Consider the following 27,412-nt stretch of genomic DNA (forward strand, 5'->3'; position numbering starts at 1 on the left):
TTGATCAACATGACTCTCTATGCCTTTGCATGAACTTAACATGGCCAGTGAGGTAGGCAGCTTTTTTTTCCAGTGGGGCCATAGCCCCCTTTTACCCATCTCTTGGGGGTACCACTGTTTTATTGCGATAAACCTAAAATCCCTGGGTCATCTTGTTGACCAAGATTTCACAAATGAGTCCTGCTGCCCCGCACGGTGGCAGGATGGGGGCTGACTGAGAGGTTTGATTACAGATGAGGCTTTCACGGCCGCAGACGTAGCTGTCAGCGAGTGGCTGCCGAACAACGCTTACCTTCTTCCCCTCGCCGTAGATCAGAGGGAACTTCAGGTCATCGTCCTCTATGGTTTTATACGCCCTGAGCAAGGGAAAGACGACACGTTAATGGCTTTCTTATGATTTACGGCAGGCGGCGTGCTTATAGCCTGAGGACACGTTGATTCCAGCTCCAGCATCACGACTCTGCCAAGGTGGACGCAGGATTATGTGGATAAGAAACTTGCATAACCACCTTTTCTTCTTTACAATAAATTTTAATGCTAGCTAACACGCCAACGGTGGATTGCTAGGTAACATAAGGAAATTACTTCATCTACTTATCCTAACAACTGGCTAAAACGTAGGTAGCGTGTTAAAATGTACAACAATACCAACATTAGCTAAAATGTTAATATTAGCTAAAATAATAACATTAGCATGTCGGCTAGCTGCTTAAGCTAGGGCCTGTCACCTGAGAGAAACTGGCTAGTCTTTGAAGTAGCTTTATGTTAGCTTTGACATTAAGCGCATTGTTATGTTCTCGTGTCTAAGTCACTTTGGATAAAAGCATCTGCTAAATGCATAAAAACATAAAGCTAATCAGCAACACAAGCCAGTAAAAACGTATTCTTTCCATTTCACATTAAATACAAAAGGAACATGCTGAAATGTGAGTGAGTAAGAATCATTTGTTTGGGATTCTCAAAAAGCTAGAGTGGATCGCTGTGGCTCAATTGCTTAGCAACCACAGCAACCCACGTTTTTTGTGTGTTTTTTTTTTTGTGAAAAATGAGCATAATGTGACCAAAAACCTGAAGAGGGATGTTGAGAAAACTGTAAAAGATATGAAAAATCAGAATCATGCAGTAGTAGCCAAAGGGCGCGACTACATTAAAAACTTTGAATGCTGTTTCTAATTTAAAGTATGTAGAGGCTCTTTTAGCAGTAAATTTTAGATGTTTCATTTATTTCAAGGTGGCCAAAAACGACCACAGAAAGCTTAATATTTCATAGAATGTAGCAGGTATCAATAGCAAAAGTCAGAGCCAGAATTTTCTGAATGAGCAGAATGTTTCAGAAATGTAAATAGCACAAAAACGCTAAAAGTCCAAAAAATTAGCAGCCAGAACAATCGGATGCCTCACAGCATTCACATAATCAAAGCAACATGTCGATGATAATCGAGTTGTTGTACCGGTTTTTAAATGGTTTGGCAAAAATGCTTTTACATTTGAGCAAGAGTCTGGGTCATTCCTATTTTTTGGGTCAAAAGAAGCTGGAAAGTTTGGGCTTCGCTGTTATAAATAAACTATACCGTGCCGTAGCCTCCCTCCCTCCCCCATACCGAATGCATTTCAGCTGCTCTGAAACACAAGACCAGGATGGTTTTCACATCACTGCTGGTTTCACTCAGAGAGGCCATATGTTTCCACCTCAGGCGAGCGCCAACAACGCTGCACTCAGCAGTTCTTGGAGCGGCGCAGGCTATCAAGGCGAGCACAACAGAATGAGACTGCTCCGAGCAAAAAAAAAAAAAAAAAAAAAAAGTATACATTACGTAAGACTGACAATATCTACTTTAAAAGGACCAAATTTTTTTGGTGTCGGTTAAACGTGTCGGTTTCATACAGACTCCCACAACGGGGAGCTTGGCCGGAGAGCTTTTGAGGACGGCGTCCCATTTGAGACCCGCATCCTACGAGATGAGCCCTGACGATCCCTTCACCGAGCGCAAAACCAGCAACGCAAGTTGCTGAGCAGCTGGGGAGTCCGACCACAACATCGACGGCTGTTTGGCAGCCCGAGCCACAGCAGCGCGTGGCCAACCAAGAGGTGGGCTGAGTGGAGAGGAGGGCTGACCGGCTCCTCAGCGGGCGACTTCAGGCCGGAGGGAGAGAGGAACAGTGATTACATCTAGTTAAAATCTGCTTGTGCTCCATCATAATTACTACACCATCTTGCAGTGCCTTGTCTGTTCAACGTTTTCACTTCAGAAGCACAAACTCGACGCACAGCCGCCACATTTGCGGCAGAATATGACACAAAGCGTCCAAAGATGGTGTCTACCAGATAGTTTAGCTATTGACTGATTAATCTATCGATTATTCTGGTGATAAATTGGATTTTTAAAGACTGGACTGGATTTTTCATCTAAACCTTTTTATACAATATTAGAAATTGGTTAAAAAGTGCAAATAATGAAATAATTCAATCGCTGGTTTTTATGCGAAAGAGACATTTTGCCTAAAATGCAATGAGGCAGCGTTCCTTTACACTTGATCATTTGTAACATTAACGTTCCAACATCAACATATAAAAAAAAATAAATAAATCAGCTTTTCCTGCTCGACTTGAAATCAATACAGTCCAAAACTGATCTGGTTAATTTATGGCTTAGAATATTAATCCATAATAATCCACCTTTTACTATTTAATTACTACTAGCAATGTTTTTCTTTCAGCAAATTGCATTTTTTTGAGTTAACGAATTAATCAATTGCTAAATTAGTTGATGATTATTTCAATAATCGACTCAACGCCATTAATCCGATTAATCGTTTCGGCCCGGCTACAGAGAGAAACTTTCTGCCTCCGCTGCAAAATGGCTCAAGCTCTTCCCCATCAGACGGTGAGCAACTTTCAAATCCGACCGCCACGTCTTAGTCGGTTTGCAGTCAGGAGTTGGTCGGCACTCTCAGGAACGAGTACCGAACAGCGTTTCGTGAGAAGTTCAAAACTGGTCAAATAAATAGGTTGTTTTTTAGCCTGATTTAATCTTCTCCTCTCGACTTTCTCCTTTGACCCATTTGCTGTGTTTCTTTTGGACTCCACGATGCCGTTTGCTCTCTAATGTTCTCCAACGCGCAACACCTGCATCATACCGCACAACCTGTCAAGTCTCCCGTTTTGGCCGGGAACTTTAAGTCCCGCCATGCTCCTGTATCCTTATTTTCCCGTAAATATTGAGGAATCCACTTGTGAGGACCCAGAGTTTGACTGTGACCTCACAGATGAGACGTTTATATGTTCTTGGGGCAATTTCGACACCCCATGAACGCATCAAAATTTTTGTCCAAATTGCTCTAAACATGACTTTTTGTTGACCTTTACAGACTGATTAACATCAGTGACGTTGTTTCTCATCAGTTCCTGAATTTGTTTGATCAGGACATCTTGCATGTTGGGCAGTTTTAGCCTCTGTCATGTTGTCAGACCAGTTACATTTGAATGATTTCTTGATTTGACAAATCTGGCAGCAATCAGGCTTGGATGTGTTGAGTGAAATTGAGTAAAAATATTCTTTAATCACAGGAAATTCCTGATTTAGCATAGGGCCTTTATGAATGAAATTATTTAAAAACTGAGGAAGTTCAAAAATGGAAGAAATCTTTCATCAATCATTTGTGTTTCCGGTTATTTTTTTTTCCAGGGACCCCCTTTTAAAGTCAAGCCAAGTTTATTTGTGAAGCACATTTCAGTTCAAAGCGCTTCACGTGATGAAATCATAAGACAGTCACCATTCACGAAACAAGCAACACGCAAGAATAACTATCATCAGATTTGCTGAGTGATGTTGTAATTTTTAATAATCCACAACTAAACAAGTCTTGGCTTAAAGGAAGTCTGCGTTTCGGCAGTTTTGTAGTTTTCTGGAAGTTTGTTCCAGATTTGTGGAGCGTAAATACCAAACTGAACCTCTCCATGTTCTGGTTCTGATCCTGGTTCTGCAGTCTTGAACCAGAAGCTCACCTAACTCCACCTGATCCGTCATTCTGCTGACATTTCTCTTCTCCTCTTTCTTTTCTATATTTTGGAAAACTTTAAGGCCTCCCCGGTCTCACTCGGACTCCATACTAATCCCGCCAACTCCTCCACGGCCAACGATCTCCGACTCTCCTCCTTCCTCTGAGCGCCTTGACCTCCAGCTTTACGTTTGTCCGTCTTTGCAGATTGATTCAACCCACTCGCTTCTTTACGTTTTGGTTTCCTTCGCTCTCTCCTCCCCATCTTTCCTTTCCACCTGACACCTCGCCTTGGCCGACCGGTCAACGTCCATCGTTCTGTGCAAACGAAAGCGCCCGGTTCCGTTCCCATGCCAACAACAACCGTTAAAAGTCTCCAACGCCAGATTTTTACCCCTGTGCCCCGACTGGCAGAGATGGAGGAGGCGTAGAGAGTGAGCGAGGACGTCTGCAGGTCAGTAAGGTTTCGCTAAAGTGCAGTTTAGTGATCTGACCGTCGGGGTGTTAGAGGAGAGCAGGACAGCAGCGCACATCCAGAGACAAAAAGCTTCACAGTCATTAGGAAGTACTGAGCCTGTGGGGGATAAACAGCGAAGCCTCTTACACATCAAAGCAATCAGCCGCGCTAGCTTACGGGGGTTTTAAAGTCGAAACCCAGACCCAGTCTGGGCGAAGCCGCAGCAGAACTGGGTTGTGGGAAGAGCCTGATTAAAAATACATCACAAAGCGTCTGCGCTGCGGAGACGACAAGCAGGCTGAGAGCTCTGGGCCCGGCAACGCTGACCTACATGCGCCGAGGCGAAGCCGAGCCACCGAACAGGAGTGGCGATGAGGAGGCGCCAGAAATAATCCCGCTCATCTCCCGTCGTCTCCTCCGTTCTGCTGACACCGCGGTGTGTATTCCTGCAGGGGCAACACACACCACGGCCTTTGTTTCTCTGCATTTTCACATCTGTGTCTCACTTTTTACAGACGGTACTCCATTTTTTAAAAATCGCTCCTCCAGAAGAGCGCCCAAAGGTGAAGGAATTTTTTTTTCTTCCTGGTGTCCTCATCTTGAAAACACTGTATATCATGTAAGCATTTTTACTGCATCTAACTGCACAATTCTAGTGCAGGTAAGAGGCCTTGTTAGGCTGAATCACAAGTGGAAAAGAAGCCGGCCCACAGCATCACAAGTCCTCCACTGTACTTAACAGGGTGGAGAAAGTTTGTATATTCATCTTTTGTTTTGCACAATATCCGAAAAGCCTAATCACAGTATCATCTGACAAAACATGTTTTGCAATCGACCTACTAGCAGCTCCTACACACACTCTGACCTTTCCAGAAACTGAATCACTCGGTTCAGTTTCTCAAAGTATCACAGTTCACAGAGAATTCGCTGCAGATATTTCTGCCGAGGTCAAGACGGAAGAGAAAATTGGGCAGGCAAAAAGAAATGACCAAAGAAGAAAAACAGGAATAAAGAAAAGCAATGTGGACGGAAATTAAAAGACGGAAAGGAAGGAAGGAATGGAAAAAAAGAAGAACAGGAAGGAAGTGAAGGAAGTAACTGAAAAACAGACTTAAGAAAAAGTGGGGAAGGAAGAACAGAAGGAGAAAACGAAGCAAAGACATGAAGGATAAAAGGGGCAAAAGGAGGTGAAAAGGAAAGAAGTGCAAAGGGAAGAGAGAAAAAAGGAATAAAGAAAAAGAATCACTGAAGTAAAGACCTGGCAGAAAGGAAGGGAAGAATGGAAGGAAGTATTTTAGAAAAGAAGGAAGGAAATCTAGAAATAAAAACATCTCCACCTTACCCAGATCTTGGAAATAATTCTGATTCTAGGTTTTTCCTGCCTGCGTTGAGAAGAGATTAGGCTCCTCATGTCCATCTCTGTGGCTTTTTCCTCCCCCCCCAAAAAAAACAAACAGATGGCATGGCATAAAAATAGCATCTAATATCTATTATGGAAACCCCAGGATGCCTCCCCCTCCCCCCCACGCCGTCCTCCTGACTGGACGGAGGCCAGATGAACGAGCGTCCGCGCCGTGCTCCGTCTCTTTCAGGCCGGTTAAGCGTGTGCGTTTTGGTCAGAAAATGATTATTATTTGAAGGGATGTTTTCTCGTCTTTCTTATTTTGAAAGGCGACTTAGAAAACTTTGCCCACTTCTAAATTTTATGCGCAAAGTAACGGATCACAGCGTAAATGGTCGGGGAAAAATGAACCGACCTGAGAAAAATAAAAGCATAAATTTAAACTAATTCAAATTTATCTCACATTTTAATACATGTACTCAAATCCTGCACGTCCTCGTCGAAGTGTAAGCCAGCCGTGGAGACTGCTCCTCTGAGGTACAATCATTAAATCGACGAGCCTTTAAGCAAACCCACCATCCCGACATGGTGAAGTCCCGGTACAGCATCCTCTTCCCCACCTCCTTCCTCTGCACCCGGCGTGGGAACTCCAGGTGTGTGAACTCGTTCCCCAGCAGGTGTGGCTGCATGTACGCCTTCAAAACGAGAGGAGAGAAAAGCTTTAGAGAGCGGGAGACACGCACCAGGGACAGGAAAAACTTTGGAAGATCCTCCTTGAAGATGATCCAGTGAATGAGGACGCATCGGAGGCGACTGTAAAACCTGATTTGTTTGAGCCGTTTGGATTCGGTTGAGCGTTCAGAGACGGTGGCTTCATCTAAACCTTCAGCCTGTATGCTGTACCCGACCGATCGGCTTGATTAGATCTCAGAATTTAGATATGATTTATCTAAACAGATACTAATCGATAAACAGATACTCTAATTGAAACATTTACCTGAAAAACTTTCTCACAATCGAGATGCCTTAATACATTACGATCTTCCTTTATCTACAAATCTTACTTCGGTCACGTAAATGATAAATGTACAGTTGGATTCCCGCGTTACTTGTGGAGTACCACAGGGTTCAGTGCTTGGTCCATTTCCTTTTCTTGACCCTTCTATATTCTCCTACTATTGTCTAATTTTTTAATTATTTTTTTTTTTTTTGCTGTTATTTCAGGATGTGGATCAAAAAAGCAGAAAGCGGATGATAGCTCATGGCATTCTGGGTAAATACAACCAAAACAATCGTCAGAGCCTAGTGCTGGTGAGAGAAATGGCTTGTGATCTTTTGGCAAAAAAAAAAAAAGAAGGAAATCCAACAACCGCTAAAATCTGACACTTCTGTATTTTTGTTTACATTTTGAGAAGAAGGAAGTTGAGATCATGTCTTCTTCAGAGGCTTTTATGTCCTTCCTCTGAGTGGCTCTTGGAGCAGCGCCACCACAGGCGAGGGAGGTGAACAGGTGAAAGGCTTGGTTTGGTTGACAGTGCGGTGGGAACGTGAACCGCACTAGCTGAAAATGGAACAAACGTTGCAATTTTTGTCTCCAGTCTAGTAGGTGTGAAAACACCCGCAGATTTTAACTTTTTGTTTTGAACTCTTCGTAGAACAAAGGTGTGTTTACCTGCAACACCTTCCTGAAGGGGGGAGATTAGCCAACGCGGTGTTGCCAACAACGCCCCGTTCTCCTTCTACAGATGACACACTCTGCCCCGTCTTTCAGTGTTTAACACTCTCTCCTCGGCAAAACCATTGGCCGAGCCTTTACTGTAACTAACTATATACACTCTTTCATTCTGCTGCTTTTAAAACCAGCTGGGAGCTTTTTCTGTTTAGCTGTGTTGCTCAGCTACATGTAGCCACTAATGTAGCCGACTTTTGGATTAGTGCGTCTGTGTGCGTTTTTGTGTGTGTGTGCGTATGCGCTCAAATTCCCAGTCGGTTGTAGCAGAGGGCCACAACACAATGCAAATTAATCTCTCTTGACGCTACATGCTCGTCCAGGAGTGAAAGCCGTACGTCAGTGACTCTGCTGGGTTTTCTGAGATAGAGATCTTGTGCTGTACTTGCTATAAAGTAGCTTGGTTTGGTTCCTTCTTACCAGAAACTGCAGCCGCTGTCTCTCTGACTCCGGCGTGAACTCCGATGACACGGGAATGACTTCCCCGGCTCGCACAACGATCGCTCTGAGGGAGAGAGGCAGACAAAGTTCTGTTCAGCCGGACGGACGGAGACATGGCTGGGCGAAGTGCAAGCGAACACGAGCGCTCGGGGCGCGCTTTAGAACTCGTCGTGGTTTGTTGGAGGGTGTGAGTCGCACCTGCTGTCCCCTGCGTTGCCGACGTACAGCTTCCCCTGCAGACAGGCGACCATTAGAGCGGTGCAGCCTCCTGAGATGTTGAAGGACGCCTTCTCCTTTTCGATCTGCACGTCCTGACACACCATCACACATACACGATGTAAGCACGTCATTTGGACAAGTTTCCCTGTTTTATGCTAAACATTCTTTTTTTTTTTAGACAAAGAGAGTTAAGAATTAAAGCCGAACAATCAATAAACATTCTGCGTGTCAGCATGTCCACAGTTTCTGTCAAAACTCCATGATGGATGGATGGATGAAATTTGGATGGATGGATGAAATCGAACCTCTCCTAGACTGTGTAGGAACCCAGCTGATGTAATATTAAAACTACTCTATGTAGTCATCATGTAATTAATTAATTTATTCATTCATTCATTCATTCATTCATTCATCAGTCTCAGTCAGTCAAGCAGCCACTGAATAAAGGGAATCCAGACACTGAAAGTTTACATAGAGTGCTGCTTATTCCAGCAGTTAATTAGTCTTTATCAGTATGATGCTAATTAACCCCAAAATAATTTTAAAAACACACATATGATCAGTCCATTAATTAGATGAATAATTGCCCTGCCATTGGTCTAATCAAAGCACTGGCACATATCTGAGCCACAGCTCCCTTGTCAGCTCTCTCTGACGCCTTAATCAATCCCAAACAGAAGCAGGGAGAATAGGCAACATAGGATTTATTATCTGCATTTATTATGCTGCTCCCAATCGCACTATACAAGAATAGTCTGCACTAGAATAAACTGCAATAGTAATGTTACATGTTAAGTCATGTGGCAAAGATGCAACAGAAGCACATCACTCTGAACACGGCATCCCCACTGCTAAACACGGTGGTGGCAACATCATACTGTGGAGATGCTTTTTCTTCTATCTCCCTGTGACATTGTAAACAACTGTATCCATGTTGGAGGTACGAAGAGTTGCACTTCCCTAGATCCTGATGTGAGAGACCCCTAGTGGCCACAGAAGCTCACTGCGCTTTAAGGGGGCAGAAGTCCAACAGAGACACTCCGGATCATGAAGTACTCCCAGAAACTCAACTTTTATCCATCTGCCGGCTCATAACCTGCCTGCATCATGGTTTGTTCATGCCGAGAAGAACTGTGACTTTGAAACATCAAGAAGAAGAACATTTCAGCTCTCAGAGAGAAAAAAAAGACCCTGAGCTTGAGGAACACACAAAAACAAAAGCATTTAGGATTATGAACTGAATTAATGATTTCCACCAATTAGTTAGCCAGTGACTGATGTTGGCAGATTTTCTCTATTGATTTGCTCTCGCAACTTAAACACTGAACATTTTGATTCTTTTTCTCCTGCTCATTAAATGCAACAAGAAGTCCAAATCGATATCAGGAGGCAAAACCCTGATCGGTGCATTTCTATGTTAAATGGAACATTTTCATAGTAATTCAATCATAAGCTGATCTTATATTTCATAGTTTGTTGATTCTAAATTAAGGTGGGATTTTGTGCCCTCAAAGCAAAGTTTAAATCACTTTCTTTCTACCTGTAGCTTTGAAAGAAACCCAAAAGCTACGAGCCCCAAAAGCAGAAAATGGAACTAAAGAAGTTACGGAACAGCGAGATATGGCTGTCAGTAAATGATGGAAGACCCAGGCGACGGACAGAGTGGCAGGTAATTAACTGAATTAATCATTTTTTCACTAATTAGTCAAAGCTGAGACATAACACTGGCAAGACAGACGGCCCCGAGGAAAGTATGGTGGAAAACTGGCAAACGGCAGATTATTAAAAGCTGCTAAAATAACACCGACATCAGATCCGACCCGAGGGTCTGAATATAGCCAGAACGCTGAATTAACACGTTTGCTTGTTCGGTCGGCTTTCCAAGTTTACCCAATTTTTCAGTGGTTTTATTTGTGGGGGGGGGGAATGGAAGGTTCTTTATCATTCCCCCTCCACTTTGCAATTATGGAATATTCTTTTTCGGTCTGTCACATAAACTCCAAATAAAACACAGATTGGTGAGAGGCCAGAAATCATCTTCATTCTGCGTTTTAGGTTTACTTTTCTCAGAGCTTATCAAATCAAATTACAAAGATTTAAGCATGAGCTGGGGGTGGATCTTGCCCAGAAACCTGAGAGCTGTGGAGAAAACCCCAAACTGTGCCGATACATTCCCTTGCACTTATCCCCTCTTTAAAATATGTGTTAAACACCGAGGTGAGAATGCGTTGTTTCCAGCCAAAATGACAGAAATGTATCCTGAACTGCCTGGAAGTCTGAAACTAAAATGTAAAACCTAATAATAGCGAGGGCAGAATTAGGCTAATGTCAACAGGCTCCTGACATGGAAAACACAGGAAGCAAAACGACAGAAACTAAAAGAAAGAGGGAACATGCTAAATGCTTATTTCTTTGACTTCGCTTCTTTAAACTATGACATTACTGTACTACAGATTAATATATTTTTGAGCTAATTATATCAAAATCATCATCGCAACATCATAAACCCATCAACCCAGTTTTTTAGCTCTCATTTTCAACAAACACGAAGAATGAATTCATCTTCATCAATCTTGTTCTGACCTACCAGTTCGGTAAAACATTACTGTGCGCTGCCATCTAGTGGCCAAAACAAAGAAGCACATATCTCTGCTCCTGGAGACCCGTAGAACTTGATCTACTACTGCAGGGGCTTATAGGTTCAGCTGGAATATTGAAATGTAGTATTTGCCCTTTGAGTTGGCACATCTAAAAACATATTTATTGATACTTTTAAATTCACAGGCAACAAAAAAGTTGCACTGTATCAGAAATCCATACGAAGGCCAGGTGTCGGACTTCAATGTGCAACACTAAAAAATACGTAATTACTTAAGCACATGAAATCAGACAAACAGCTAAACTTCCAATAGGTTGTTTAAGTGGTCGCAGGTGCAGATGTGCACATGAAAGACGTCTGAATTGGTTTTGTGAAATTAGCTGGCAAAACATATTGACAGAATCGCACTGCAACGAAAATAAGCCACTCTGCTGTAAATATTTTATGTTCTTGGGGGAATCCATGAGTTATTATTTTTCTACTAAAACATTATTGTATCTTCAGTCACAGTACTTTCAAACCCCCAGAAACTAATCAGAAAACAGTTAGTGGAAGTGCACAATCGGTCTTTTATTGCCTGAAAACCGAAGCTCATCGGCCCTGATCCTAAACTGTGCCCTGATTCATCAATTCAGTACAACAAACACTGCAGTTTCCTTGATACAGGCAGTAAAACCCAGACTCACCTTTTGGATCACCGTACGGGAAAAGTAATTCTGCTTTTTCAAGATCTGACTTGCAGACCATCAGTTAGAGTGGCTCAAACTAACTTGTCAATTCCAATCATATTGACTGGCACATCACTCATTCCTTTAAAGTAATCAGTAAATTAAATACCTGATTTGCTACTAAAAACGAGGAAATCTCCACCGGCAGCATGGCAACATGTATTTATCATCAACCTGTGAACTCACCATGTCTTTGAAGGCGTTCTCTATGGCTCCGATAACCAGGCTTTCTTGCGAAACTTTCTTCTCAGTGAAGAAGCGCGTTGGCGGGGCGCTGGGCGAACCCGGGGCGCCCGCGGCTCCTCGTAGCGACGCGGCCCTAGACAGGGCGCGGTTGGACGTTGTGGGCAGGAGGTGATTGACGGGCTCCTCGTCCAGGCAAGTGGGCGGCAGTAGGTTGGGTGCGCACAGAATCTCCATCACCTCTTGAAGGTGCAGCGCGATGTGGTGATGGAGAAGACGAGACGCCATGACGGCAACTCCAGAACCAGCGTGGCCGTCGAACAGCGCCCAGTAGTGAAAGGTAAGATCCTCTGAGTCATCCTGGATGCAAGGAAGAGCAATGATCGTCACATCAGTGTTGATCTTTCATTCATAGACCTACTGGAGAGATTTGGAAGTTTTAGGCAGGATTTTGGCAGATTTTTTAAAAATGACTTGATTGGTAAGGTGTAGTTGTTAGCTCTCTTTAATGTTTCTTTAAGATATTTTTGTGTCACACACATCAGCTGCTGTCAAGTTCAAGTGCAATCGACCTTATCAGAGGATACAGTTCTTTACCAATTTTACGTCATAAAGTCCCAACAAGGAAAAGTACTTCCAATTGAAGCAGTTAGCTCAGTTAATACAATTTGTTTCTTTTTTTCTTCAAATTTGAAAAGAAATTGTCCAAATTTTCAGAACTCCAGACGTATGAAAGAAAAAGTACAAAGAAAAAAAAGTTTAATTGAAAGACCTTCAGAATGGTCCTGAATGGGTTGGTCAGTTTTTAAAGTATTGGTATCGGTCCCATAAGAAAAACTCTGCTGATATTAAAAACTGATGTGGGAAACGATGTCAGTGGCATTTCTTCACAGAGTTGGAAATGTAATTGCTACAAATAAGATAGGTAAGTATTGGTTACTGGCTATAATAGCAATACTAACATTGGACATTGACATTGGCCTTGGTTATCATCTCGGTCCAACCCTACAGAAAAGTTTCCTAAAAGAACACTGAAAACTGGGCAAGTGGATAAATTTGTGAAAGCTTGGTTCAAATTGTGAAGAATAGACGATCGAGTCAAGAGAATCCTCAAAACTCAGACAGCTGAAGACATTAAAAGCCAGTTCTGGCAAAAAGGTGTCAGAATAAACACAGCGTCTCACTGGTTTTGTGTATGCAAAAGTATAAGTACAGAGCACTTAGGGTCATAATAATATGCCACATTCATGTAAATTAAGGAAAAATAAAGTACAGAAGACAAGAAAACATAGAGAAAGCAGAAAGAAATGTGCGAGATCTTTATATTTTGTTTGTGGGCATAAATGACTATTAGTCAGTGTCTATGCATACAGTCTGTGCATCACTGTAAGAACTTTGTGTGCTCTGTCTGTTCTACCCCTTTGCTTTAGTTCCTCTCTTGCATTTTGCAGGATTTAACAAGTCCAGTACAATGTAACACATGCTGTTCTCTTTGTTGATTTTCAAAGATTCTGCCTCCCACATAAGGTTTGAACAGAGTCTCCTGGGCGATGCGGCTCACTCACGTTACCCTTTGAGTCGGCCGTCTTCACAGAACACAGTAAATCTAAGATCCTTCACTCTTCTGACACAATCTCTTCCGTTTCCGCATCAGTTCTGGTACAGACCAGCCACTGAAATAAAGTCACCTGAAACCTAAACGACCCTCAAAGACAGAACAACCGAACTGCACGGCAGAGTGCTCTAGCCGTAGTTTGAGTTCTATGCTCGTGTTTATCCACAGAGCAAAAAGCAGGGTTTTCTAAATATAGCAACACGCAGATTCTACAGCATGATTCCAGGAGGCAAAGAGAAGCTCTACAGTTCTCATATCGGTCCGCAGGCACTGCAGGAGTGAGTCATGAGAGGCTCTTGCATTTATTTGCTGTTGGCTTTTGGCGATCTCGTGTGAAGTAAGGACAGACTGAGAGAAAATGTAATGCAGGGCTACTTTTCTGTTGCCACAAAACCAGACAAACCGAAGGACAGAGACAGCGTCAACTCAAGTCATTGTTGAATATCTGTCAAACCAGACAGCAGGGACTGACAGCAGGATGATACACATCTTTTTGGTGAACTGTCCACAATGCACCTCTGACTGAAAAAAGATCAGACTTGAGGGCTGATTCGCATGCAAGAGCTGCTGATCGCCGATGGGATGTGGAAAGGACACGTCAGACTACGCTCCAATGAACTGCTTGTTGGATGGGTTGAGGGGACAGTGGGACCTGCGGACTGGTTTCACTCTCACTGTACTTCCTGTAGTTTTTAACCCTGTCACACTCACACTGCAATAGCCAGGATCTACTTGCTATGCGTCTGATCTGAGTCAAATTGCTACAGATTTTTGTGACGCTCATTCTGTGGCGTGAGCGTCACAACTCGGAGATATTTACACCACTGCTTTGAAAGGAATGTAGCTGCTCTCCAGTTGTTGCAGTAATGACAAATAAATAACATGTTTTAGGATGTTTTCAATTAATCAATCAAATTTTATTTGTATAGCACATTTCAGCAGCAAGGCATTTCAAAGTGGTTTACATCATATCAAACACAGAAACACAAAGTCATCAAGTGGGGGGTTCTTGCTTTTGCATCCATAAAAGGTTTACCGGTTACCTCAGCATGCCAAAAGCTTGGACTGGCTGACGACTCATTGGGTCCAGATTTATTCACACATTAACATAACCCCAAACTGTATGACCACTTGAGGCCTTTCACTCCGAGTAGTCTCGTAAACTTAGTTTGACTGCGGACCAAAATTGCAACATTTGTTACATTTTCAGCTGGTGCGGTCCACTTCTACACTGCTCTGAGGCAAATGATCCAAACCCTTTGCAAAACCTGTCCCCCCCCCCTCAACTGTAGGGGCGCTGCACCAAGAACCACTGAAGGAAATGACATTAAAATCTCAGAAGAAGACATGAGCACAATCAGATTTTATCTGTTTGGTCTGCAGCAAAAACACTATTTCACCGGCAAGCGCCAGACTTTGTTTTGGTTGCATTTACTTAGAATTTCCTACGCTATAGTCCACTTCCTGCTTTTGGAGCGGTCTCCTGTCCTCTTGGCGTTCACATATGCATTCGAATCAGGCCAGTTTACTTCAGCCGAACTGAGACCAAGGTTTTTTAGTGGGATCAGTTTACTTTTTTGGTCCGCATCAGAGCCCAGTTACAATTTCACACCTCCCCAATCAAACCAAACTTTGTACGCAAGCAAACTAGAACTTGATTGAAGTAGATTAAAAAAGACTGATGCTAATGCACCCTTAATCTCATTCTACACTACGCAAACGCTCTATCTGCGGTCATGAAGACTCACTCGCCTCAGCATGCCAACAGCTTGAACTGGCTGACAAGGCAGTGGGTCCAGATTTATTCACACATTAACATAACCCCAAACTGTTTGACCACTTGAGGCCTTCCACAGACTACTGAACTCTGAATTTTAATCTTGAGTCAGTCATCTAAAAGAAAACGAGACGCTATCGCCAGTGATTCACTCTGTCCAGATTGTTAACTCTGACAGACCGCCCATTTTGCACCACTCCTTGAAATAAAGTCATACCACATGTAGCTGGGGTACATCAGGAACAACACCATACTTATGTACAAAATAAGCTTCAAGAAAGTGGCAAAAAATAAGAAAAAGACATTGCGTGACATATTAGAGATCTCTGTCCATCTCACTTACGCTGCTGTCCCGGAGGCCGAGGCCCTCTCCGTTGGGCAGGGAAGACCTCCGGCGGGCAGCTGGGTTTCGGTTTGGCGCCGAGCTCTCCAGAGGTCTCCTTTTGAGCATGAGCACCTCGCAGCAGGCCTGGTCCTCGTTTAAGGTGCTCTTCCCAGCATTGATCACCCTAGACGGAGACAGAAGAAGAGAGGGAAGACGATGCTTTAGAACACCAGTGTAACACAATGATGGTCAAACAGACATGACCAATAAAAACTCAGCAGAAACGAGGATGGAAAACTTTGCAAGAATGTATGTGATGGAACTCCTTTACATAAAACGTTTGCTGTTCCGTTCACCACTAGCCAGAATAAAACCTACCAATAAATACATTCAAAAAATATTATAAACATTTTATATGATACATTTGGACAATATATAGTCAGACTGATATGTTTTTGCTTTCCATGATACCCAACAGCCATATCTGCAGGTAGCAAAGTATTATTATGCAGGAAATGGTTTCATTGTACCAATCAAACAATTCACACAATTGTGCTTTTCCCTAGATCAACACTGACAGAAAAAGAGTTATGCTAACTTTTAACGACCAAATATGGCTTCAATTATTATTTCCTTATTTTATTTGATTTCTTTTTTTACATAGAAATGCTATTTTCTGTCTAAGGAGGCCCCTTGTCGTGTCCTGCAACCCACAAAACTCACTCAAACGTAATCTGAGCCTTTATTATTGTTCTTTGCACACAAGAAACGACACAACCTTAGAAAAAGAAGAGAAATTTCACTTACAAAACATTTTCCCACTCATGCGGGGCAAAGGGAACAGAAAACTCAAACACTGCAGACTGAACAGCTGGGATCTGCTGCAGCAGCCATGGAAAAGCACTGGGTCACAGAAACTCTGCATTCCTGCTAGATCTGTAAATATGCTGTAGTGGCTTTTCAAACTGGACCACCGGGTGCTGAAAGAACAGAACTTTACGAATTAGTATCTGCTTTCATTTTCTTAAATTTAGCTCAACTCCAGATAATCGGTCTTTATCTTTAGGACTATATTCAATTATTATGAATATATGCAAAAACACAAACTCTTACCAAGTATTTTCGGTCTAGTTTCGGGTGCAAATACCTTAGTGCACTTGGAATGAGACAAAACTAACTTGCAAGTAACTCCTCAGCAATATATGTCGCATTAATATTGACTAAAAAGTACCTTTTCCATTGGCAGATTATCTCACTTATAATAAGACAGTTTTGTACGTGAAATAATCTGCCTGTGGAATTTGTGTTTTTTAATCCATTTAACATAATTATTAGATTATTAAAACAAGCGCCTGTATCTTTCTGAAAAGCTATTTGCAAGCTAGTTTTCTCGTATTTCAAGTGTAATAAGATATTTGTGCTAGAAATTAAACCAAAAATTTTGTAAGATTTTCAGGGGGGGTTTTTGTGCAGTGTATGGATATGCGATTAAAGAAAAAAAAGTCCAGTGTTGTCGTGGCATCAGAAACGTTAAGCACTGTTTGTACAAATCTAATTTAGGCAATCATTAGCGGCTGTGAGGAGAAGATTCTTTGAGTGGACATCCTCCCTCTGCAGCTGGGAAAACACTCCGGGTCATCAACCTGACGGTAAAATTGCTGCGCTGCTTTTTCTGTCAGTAAAACCGACAGTAATTGGTGTTGCATGTCACGGCAACTTAGAAACGCTTCATTTCCCTCTGTTGTAACAACTAAAACAGCTTACATAACACTTAAAAACACAACTTATGGTGCACATTTTGTTTTGTCCAATAGTAACCCACGATTCTTTAAGACAATCTCTGCTTTTCACCTCAGTCTCAAAAGTGCAGAATGAAGAGCAGGATGAACTCCGTACGGCCTTTTACAACAAATTATAAATTCAGAACAATTCTTTTAAGTGGCTTGAGAGCATGCAGTTATAAAACAATAGAAAACACAAAGTTGTGTCGTAGCCAATAAAACCGGCAGATCCCCCGTGGCTCTGCGCCACGTTTTGCGGGTTGCGTGAGAGCGAACCTCCGCAGGGAGCGACGCTCAGCTGACCCCGCGAGGTCACGAGGTCGCCACCGTCCTTTCATCTCCGCCATGAGAAGACAAGCCGGTCGTACTGGGTTACCCCGCTTCCTCGACTCGACCCCGATTACATCCTCAACGGTCCGATCTTCAACACATGCAGTTGATGCTGCAGAGGACGTTTTTGTCCTCCAGATGTGTTTTTTTTCTTTCTTCCTCCAATCAATTTATACCAAGTGCAAACATCAACAAGACAACTGCTTCCAGGAGTGTGTTTTTACATCAGCATCGATAGACTTGAAACTTTTTCACATTTTGCAAAATCAACATTCAAATATTACTAGGAATGCATGATGTCTCGGCCCCAAGGAAAGAGACGGGAGATAAGCGCTGAGATGGAAATGTTACTTAAAACAACGATGTTTAAGTACTTTTTAAAAATGCACATTCTTTAGAAAGCACGTGCATCTCTGTTGCAATGGTTAAGCTGTAGAATAGTTAGCCAGAAGATCTTAACACAGTTTAAAAAGGGAATTAAAATGTAGAATGATTGAAAGCCTTAAAGGGACTTGAACATTTGAAATCTCATTGAAGCCGTGATGGCGTTTTTCTTATCTTGGTTTAATTGTTCGTTCTGTTTCAAGTTAAAAATTGTTAAGCTAACCTACGAAGAGTGGAAATGGTTTATTTGCTATGAACACGTAAAGGTAGGCAGGTAGAAGCTGAAAACCTTCACCTTTTCAATTTCTACGACACTTATGAATCATTTTCATTTGACTTTGTTTTGAATTTTTTTCATTAACCAACAACTATTATAATTAGGCACGTGTGTTTTTAGATTGAATAAGCTATAAACTATAATAATCGGTGATGGACTATATTTGATATTTTTTATCGGTATCGGCCGATAAAAAAACTGGGACGATATTAACAACCCATATTAATTTCCATCTTGCTGCCATTCGTTTGTGGAGGGGCAGGGAAGGATGTTGGTCATGTGATGAAGCAAAGGATTGTGGGGAGTTTACCTGAAGCAGAGAAGCAATGGTGAAGTCAGCAGTGTGGTTTTTTCTAAAGGTGTCAAAATGTGGTGAAATCTATATATACATATAGTATAGAATATCGATAAATATTGGTTATAACAGCAGTACTAATATCGGATACTGATATTGGTCCAAATTTTCATGTCGGTGCGCTCCTAAATATTACACAAGCTGAAGAGAAGAGGTTTTATTTGTTATTGTTTTTCTTTAGAGCACTGGGGAAGTTGGTCAGAGTTGATGGAAGAAGTGAAATACAAGGCAAACTTGGAGGAACACCTGCTTGCCACACTTTTCAGATTTTCATTTGCTAATGCGTCGAAAATCATTCATCAGCTTAACAACTTTTGCACTTCTTTTTGCTGCTGAATCACATAAAATCCCAGTAAAAAACAAACAAACAACCCCCCCCCCCAAAACATTCACATCTTTGGTTGTAACCTGACAAAGTAGCAAAACTTAGAAGGGGTGCAAATACTGCCAAGAATACAACAAGGATTGAGTTGAGCAACTGAACGTGGGGTAAATACTTTGACATGCAGTGACTTATTTAAGGCTGTTTGTCAAATATTAAAAGCCGCGTTTCAGCCGTGTGCGGACTTGCTGCTCATCCTGCCTTCATCCACACAGGTTGATTTTCCTTGAAATTTTCCACCGCTGCTCCGGAGAGCGCTCAGCCCGTAGGAACTACGTGGGAGCTTTGTTTGACTGCGAACTTCAAAAACATGGCAGGCTTATCAATTGGCGGCGGATGTTATGAATTATAGGCTGTCCTGGATCACTTTTTTTGCTACTTGCTGCACAAACATACGCTGGGATGATCAGCCTGGAGGCTATGAGTGCCGATAATTATAGGCTTTAAAAAAAATCCTTGTTGCCTAACTGCTTATAATAGATTTTCAGCAGTCATCATTTAATCTTTAATTTAGCTCTGCTGAAAACATAAACCTAAAATTTATGTTTTTAAGTTTTAGGTTCCAGGTTGAAATGAAATCGGCCAAGCGCTCCTTCCTCCTTCCCGTGCCGATGCAGGCGGTGAGCATGTGCCGAGTCTTGTGACTGATGCTGTTCATGTGCCTCCTCTTAGCCCCCTGCTACATTGTTGCTTCTTTTGATGGGAATGCAAAAAATGTACAAGCGAAAAAGACGCACAGAAACAGAAGGCAAAGAGCCAAGGCGGATAGAAACTGCAGACAGAGCTGAAGGATAAACCCACTGGCGTTTCCTACAGCCATTAGTTGGAAACACTGCTGCAACCAAACGAAAAGGTGGAAAGTTGGCCCTCGTGTTTATATTGCAGAGAAACCTATTGATTGGTTATTGATCATACAGCTGCTGAGGTTGTGCATTAACCGTTGTGGATCGGTATTTTAAAAAAAATAAAACAAATAAAGGAGCAGCAGGAGGAAAAAAGCTTTGTGACAACTGATCTTTGCTCCGTCGACATGACAGGAAGAAAAGAGGTGAAGACGAGACGAGCTTTGGACTGTACAGCGGTCTGGGCAAAGGTTAAAGAAGCAGAACGAAAAACAGCTCAACCAGAGAGTTTAAGAAGGAAATGCCGTGTGTTAAGGAACACGAAGGCCGCATGTAACCCGTGGTGAGCCCTGGTGGTGGCGCTGTGGAGAGGCTTTTCTTCTTCAGGTGTCACATGGAGGCTGGACAGCTGCTGGGGGAATGGATGGAGTGAAATTTGCGGGAGTTAAAATAATTTTAAAAAATTAGTCATTGGCAGACTTTTGTATGATAAATTAAATGCTGAACGATTACAAAATGACTTTAAAAATACTAAAAGATTGGAGGAACAAACAGTACATCTGCTTTAGCGGCGACTTGCGCAACCAGAACCAGAACCTCCTGCTGTTGAACTGAGCTGATGTTTCAGGTGTGTTGCTCTGTTCTGTTTGCATAAACCCAACACCCCGCTCCGCTCTGCAAACAAGAAGAAGAAGAAGAAGAAAAAAAAAAGAGTAGAGGTCGATTTTTTTCAATGGAAAAACAACTGCCGGGGTAGAGGAGATGCAGAAGAAGCAAACACTCTGCAAAAGTTGGGAGTGGGGCTTTGTATGCACACTTGAGATAAGAGTGAGCAATAACCACTGATCCATCTGAATGATCCTGCTCACTGGTCCAGATCCTCAAACAGGCATCAGAATCATCCTCTTAACAGCAGAGCTGCTCTTCCTGCGTCTCCAGGGACTGAGGCAGGAATGACTTCGCAGTCTGGCTTCACTCATGAAGAAGAAAAGCCAACTCGGATTTGAATTTTCTCACAGATAAAGACTGATTTGATCTAAATGTTTTACTTCAGGACAAAAGTTGCTAAAAAAATTTGTACTTGTAAATACAGACTTAAATGTGAAAAACTACATACGTTTTCAGATTCGGGCCATCAAAGATGTTTTAATAAAAAAAAGGTAACCAGTGACTTAAAACAAAAGCAGCTTTCAAACGGGTATTTTACTTAAAAAAAAGTGTAAAAGCTATCCAAAGTTGTGATTCCAGCTATTGGGGTGGAGCGTATCAATCAAGCAACGCAATGTGTGTTGTCATCAGACATTGACGCTGCACATGGCTGTAATAAACAAAATCTAGATGCTGCAAACTAGCATGGAGAGATAATGGAGAGAGTCCTCTGCAACGAGCTGGAGGTATACATGTGGACATGTTTTAGTGTTTCGTGGCCCTGGTGAGGTACAAACCCATCTCAGCTGGAACTTATTTGGCTAATATGTTTCCATCTCCCCCTTTGGCGCATTGACTCTTTCTTGGAAATGACAAAAACTTGTCTTTATTTTGAATTTTGCTTTTTCCATCAACCTTAAAGCGACGTGTAATGTCGATGGAAGCACGACCAGCAACAATGATCCTAAATGTCTCCCTTTGAGTCAGCGTTTTTATCAAAACCCTTTACAACTTACCTTTCATAAACCAGATTACCGCATTTTCCGGACTATAGAGCGCACCATACTATAAGCCGCATCTACAAAGTTTTTTTTTTTTAAACTGGAAAAGTATATATATAAGCCGCACCGGGCTGTTATCTCCGCCGCTCTCGGTTTTTCACAAGGACCTGCGTCCTTAATAAGTCAAGTCATTAAGTACGCAGCCCTCTTCAGTGTCTCCAACGCCGAACCAAGGATTCGTTCACGCCGAGCTTACGTACAGCGGCTACCAATCTGTATTGCCAGATCGATAGCCCTCAATTTAAAAGCTGCATCGTATGAACTTCTTCGTGTTGCTTCCATGAGGGGGTATGAATTTGAAGAAATTTCTCTGTTGTGCCTGCTGCTAGCATGTGCTTGTTCTAAATTAGCGCTTTCTTCTTTGATTTCCAATTTTGACTTCCACTGATTCACTTCCCGCTAAAGCGCCCCCTGGTGGTTGAAGAAAAATCCACAGAAAAGCCGCACCGGGCTGCAAGCCGCTTGGTTCAAAGCGTGGGGGAAAAAGTACTGGCTTATAGTCTGAAAAATACCGTATTTATCCGAGTGGCATCCTTACTTTTTAAAAAAAATTTTATTTCTGTTAAAAAAAAAAAACACTTCTTTTCAGAGCGATGCAATCTTATTGTTGCGTTCACATCGGCTTATAAGCAATGTGTCGACAAACATTGAAGACCAAGCTGGTCACAATGCTTTGGCTCTGCCTTTTCCACATAATTAATATAATAAAAAATAAAACAAATATCCTCTCTTATGATGTATAAAAAAAAGCTCCTTTCAATTTGTTTTTTTTGAAGGAAGAAAGAAATCTTGTTGGTAATTTCTTATACAATTCTATAAGCATCTCTTCTTCTGCATGCAGATCTGCCCTGTGAAACTGTTCATCTGTAGGCAAGATGCAAATTTTACTGCTGGTTTTGGAATATGCACAGAAGAGGAATTTGTGAATGAAATGTATGTGTGTGCATGCTTTTATTTCCTGACTGCAACCACATACTGACAAAACAATAACTGATTCTGATCAGTCATCAGCTGCAGGTTAAGGCTGAGCTTTGACACCTCAGGTCGGGATGAATCGGATTATTTAGAGCAAAGAATAATAGCTGGGAAATCGGCTGATGACCCTGCAGTTTTCAGATTGATAAACCTGAAACTCAAAAATCATATATATTTAGTCAAAATCTGGATTTAAACCCGACTGAGTTGCTGTGGCAAAACTTAAAAGTGGCAGTATTATGTGTTTTCCAGTCACATAGTACCATTTTATAGCACAATCAAGTAACCATGGTTACCTTCACCTGTTACAAAAATGCCATCCATACATACATACATACATATCTTTTAAGTCAAACATATCAAATGTGACTTAAAAGAAATGTTACATCCTGATTTCACACCGTGAAATTTGGTCTGTGTCTCTTTAAAAACGCCGCTCTTTCTGAAACTCCGCCTTCAGGAAGTCATCACAGCATCGCTCCTCTATTAGCCGTTTAGCAACGTTATCACCAGGGTTGCACTGAGAAGCGGCTCGTATAATGAGCCCAACGTGGCTGAATTAAAACAATTCTGTAAAGAAGCGTTGGACTCTGGCTTCCGGTTATCGCAAACAGCTGGCGGCATTTAGCAGCACCAAGAGCTGGTGACTTTTAGCTTGTGACTAGACTCCATTTTTATGAAACAAGAGTCGAGGTGTTTGTTGAAAATAACTAAATTCGCCATTTTGAGTAATTGTTGGCTTTCTATTTTTTTTGTATGTTCCTAACTGCTAATTTAGCTTATTCTACAGCAGAATGTTGTTTCCTGATTAAAAAGTAACGGGCCGTTTTTTCAGTCTTCCAATTGATGAGGACCACGTTGGTCGTCTTCTTTTACATATTAATTTGTCCGTTTTATCACAGTAGATGTTCTTACACCCTCCTTTTAAAGCTGTGCAAGTAGGCCTGTCGCGATAAACGATAAATCAATTAATCGTACGATAAATTAAAACTATCGACGTAATTTCAATTATCGCCATTATCGTCTCTTCCGTCCTATTTCTCTTTCTGTTAATGACACTGAATGAAAAAAGGCTCAACTCCGGTGCTCTCCACTGATCCTCCCTTCCTCATTTCCTTAGTGTAAAGCCCAGCGCACACTACACGATCTTAGAGCTGTCGGCCGATTGTCGGCCCATTTTCAAAACCTGACAGACCACACATGAGCCGACAGAAATCCTAGGTATAACGGTTCGATCGGGTTCGGTCCTGCCGTGTGGTGTCCAACAATGGGCACAAAATAATGGCTACAAGTTCAGTTAACTAATTTTAAAACCAGGCATTAATCAATGCTTTACTACAATCTACCTGCAATGCATGTGGCTAGTGTCAGCGTAAAGTCCTGACTGAATGAAAATCATTAGAACCTATTTACGTCACGTTAACGAAGAACAGCTGAAAAGTTACCGGGTTTATCAACTGCGGTAGCAATTTCGCTCCAACTCCTCCTCTTGTCATTTCTATATTCTTTGCATGTTGAATAAACATTAATGTTGTTTCCACATATCATCTCCAATGTCCGCTGGACTTCGGGTTGCGCCGTATCAGCTGTTTGGGATTCACCGACGTAATTTCCCCTCAGAAAGCCGGAGGAGAATCCGAGCTTTCTGATTGGCTACCTGTCACATTCAACAGGCTGCGTTAAGATCCCAGTCGGGAAAATCCCTGATTTAGATCGGAGGACGATCTACCGTAACACACCACACAATCTTAGAAAGACCAACAAAAAATCATATAGTGTGAACTATTGCATCAGGTAGTCGATGTGCCCATCTTCTCTATTTAAATCTAATTATTACTGAAGGGCAACATAATATACAGACTTCATAATCTGCACTCTTTTGGTTGAATGCAGTATTTATTTCCACTTTGGCTTTATGTTGTTTAGTTTTTATTCAAGTAAATTTTTTATTAATAGAGACTGAGAATCCATTTTATGTTTGTTTTTGGTTGTTTTGTTTATTTTGTTTATCAGTTCCAGTGTTAAATATTCTTTTGAAAATAAAGTGTATCTATCTTTGGCAGGAAATCACATGCAATATTATGCCATTTCCATTAAATCAGTGTAAAAAGGTCTTCAAACAATATTATCGTTTATCGCAATAATTTTTTGAGACAATTAATCGCTCAGCAAAATTTGCTATCGTGACAGGCCTATGTGCAAGCATGAATATCAAATGACCTCTGGTTCCAACATCTGAATTGAGAGGATGAGGAATTTGGGCTTTATAGTTTGGAAAAGAACAAGCTTTAACATGCAACCCTGTGACTTTGGAAACCGTTTCCACGTCAGATGCTCAACGCTTAAAAAGCAAAGTATCCAAAAGGTTCACTGAAGATGTCAAGTTGGAGCCTTGAGGTTATTTTGCACTTCTTTTTGACATTGTTCCGCTGCTGTCGCTCTGATGACATTCATCTCAACAGACCTCACACCTGGATGGCTCAACTTAAAAAGATTGGGTAGAGAAAGACTCGGGGGGGATTTCTGCAGACGGTGCTTTTACCAAAAATAAACAACTACGAAACAAAGAGAGAGAAGGAAACGCACTCGCTGCAATCATAGCAGCCTTTGTGTGGGAAAGTAAAGGGTCAAATGTCATACTGAGCTGGTATCTCTCTGTAGAAAAGTAGGAGCTCGGGGCCCAATGCGGGATGTCGGCCAATCGCAATATATATGGAGAGAGAAAGGTGCCGATGAAATGCTCTGAATGGACGATCACTCGTCTTCATTGGCCACTAAAGTTGTAGTCACACGTCTGAAAGCTCTGATAATCAAACCCCGAACTGATTTACGTTTACATGAACTAAAAGAAAAAAGAAAAACTCTGCCAGCATATGAAAAGCAGCCAAAGTGAAACTCATTAGACATTTCTGCTTCATTTTGTGCCTACAGGCAAAGTAAACACAGACATTATTACCCCGAAGGCACAGAGATGGAATATATTGAATATCAGCAACAGAAAAAGATGAGCAATGAAGTCTGGATTAATTTTTTTGTTTGTTTAAAGAACCAAGCAGATGTTGTGAAATAAGTAGGTTAATAGGTCAAGTGCTGATGAACATAAAATGATTTTTTTTTTTTTTTCAAACTGAAGCATGGAGGGAAAAAACAGATAACCCTGCATCTGTCGGTGCAATGTCCCTGCACTTTAGATTCAACACAATCATTTCTAATGTTACATCTTGATCCCAATGGATTATGAAAGAGCCGCCGCTCTTTATCTGCACATCTAAGTGCACGCACACACACACGCACACACACACGCATACATACAGCAGGCCGATGATAAAAGCGTGCTGGTGTTTGTGTTTACAGCCGCCCGAGTGATCCCACTTTTCAAAGGATGCGAGAAAAGATGGACGCGCAGGTTACTCACTCCGCGTAGCCGGTGGCCCACGGCAGCCGCTTGGTCTCCTTCAGGATCAGGATCGGTCTCGCTATGTGATCCGCCGAGCACTCGACCTCGTCGGCAGACAGTCCCAGGAACTCCGGTCTGCTGTACGGAAATTTGAGCGGCAGATCCAGGCCGCCGGGATGGTCTCCGTTAGATCCTCCGGCCATCACGCCTCCCATTAGGCTGGCCACGGCCGTCTTCACCCGCGTGAGCATGGCTGCTGCGGGCGGCGGAGCGATGCGGGTGGGCGACGATGCCCGCACGGGGACGCGGTTTCTCTGCGTCAGGCAGCAGATACAGAGCCGCTGCTGCTGCTGTGGAGGCGGTGTTGGTAGAGACTCATTCAGTCGGTGTGGGTGAACGCGGAAATAGGAGCCAAACACGCACAGGCAGACTTGGGCTTCACGCTGGTGGTCATGTGACAAACCGGTGGCTTGCTTGTGAGTGTGTGTGCGCGCGCGCGCGCGCTTCGGTGAGCCGCTTACTGCTGGAGGTCAAAGGTGCTTAATCTGGTAGTGACGATCACCTCGAGGCTATGTAACTTGTGCAGAAGTCTGATAAACGCCGCAGGTTGTTTTCCCACTCTGAGTTCACTGAACACAACAAGCCTGTTGGAGGTCATAGTTCTCTATTTTAAAGTTCTGCACTGACCAAGGACTTTTTTATGACTTCCTCCACCGCGAATGAGCTTTAGAGGGTTTTTTTAGGACATGCATTGCCACATATTTTGAATACTATATTCAGAGTTTTCATCTCACACGAGTCAATGCTTTGGTTACGTCTCTGCTGATTTTACATGTCAGCATCAACTATCAAGTTTTTTAAGGATCTAAACCAGTGGTGCCCAAAGTCAGTCCTCAAGGTCTGGCATCCTGCAGGTTTTAGTTCTCTCCCTGGTGGAAGTAACAACATTTTCAGCAGGTCAATGTTCTTCTTAGGCCTTCTAATGAGCCATCATTTGATCCAGGCGCGTTAAACCAGGGAGAGAAGTAAAACATGCAGGATGCCGGCCAAAGAGGACCGACTTTGGGCACCACTGATGAACCATTCCACCCGTAGCTCTGGTTGCATGTTCAGTTCACCGACCTGCTGGAAAGTCAACTTCCTCTCCCCCTCCACCCCCCGCGTCAAGCCGTATTTGGCTTCATCGGTTTTCTCATAAATTCTGACCAGTTTCCTTGTCCCCGCTGGCTTCATGGTTCCCCCACATCATGACGCCTCCACTGCCACCGCCATGCTTCAAGACTGGGATGGCGCCTTCAGCTTTTCTTCCACACTTGCTGTTTGAAATTCAGGACAAGTCTTTTCACTTCCCCTTCGTCTGACCAGAGCGCCTACTTCAACATGTTCCTTGTGGTCCAAATGTGAAATACAGCATTGAATGAACATATCTGTCCAGAGTACATTAGATTTTTATCAGACAGCTTGTATTTAAAAAAAAATCACTCTGAAATCAATTCTTGGAACTACAAAGTCCCAAAGCAATGATCGTGTTGCCCTTGCCTCCTCTTGTTTTATAGTTCACTGTTA

The 27,412-nt window shown here is 42.4% G+C and overlaps 1 protein-coding gene across 1 annotated transcript in view; it reads right to left on the reverse strand.

Annotated features, from left to right (window-relative positions):
* Positions 1–26,356, reverse strand: part of ppm1h (protein phosphatase, Mg2+/Mn2+ dependent, 1H) — a 32,729-nt gene extending 6,373 nt beyond the window's left edge. The window contains exons 1-7 of the mRNA XM_032590691.1: positions 25,865–26,356; positions 15,433–15,598; positions 11,701–12,057; positions 8,167–8,279; positions 7,948–8,032; positions 6,375–6,493; positions 293–356 (exon numbers count right to left, since the gene is read on the reverse strand). Of these exons, the coding sequence (XP_032446582.1) occupies positions 293–356; positions 6,375–6,493; positions 7,948–8,032; positions 8,167–8,279; positions 11,701–12,057; positions 15,433–15,598; positions 25,865–26,097 (1,137 nt within the window). The 5' untranslated portion in view covers positions 26,098–26,356. The remainder of the gene's footprint in view (positions 1–292; positions 357–6,374; positions 6,494–7,947; positions 8,033–8,166; positions 8,280–11,700; positions 12,058–15,432; positions 15,599–25,864) is intronic.
* Between the last annotated feature and the right edge of the window lie 1,056 nt (positions 26,357–27,412).

The sequence above is a fragment of the Xiphophorus hellerii genome, chromosome 2 (assembly GCF_003331165.1).
Source record: "Xiphophorus hellerii strain 12219 chromosome 2, Xiphophorus_hellerii-4.1, whole genome shotgun sequence".
Lineage (NCBI taxonomy): Eukaryota > Metazoa > Chordata > Actinopteri > Cyprinodontiformes > Poeciliidae > Xiphophorus > Xiphophorus hellerii.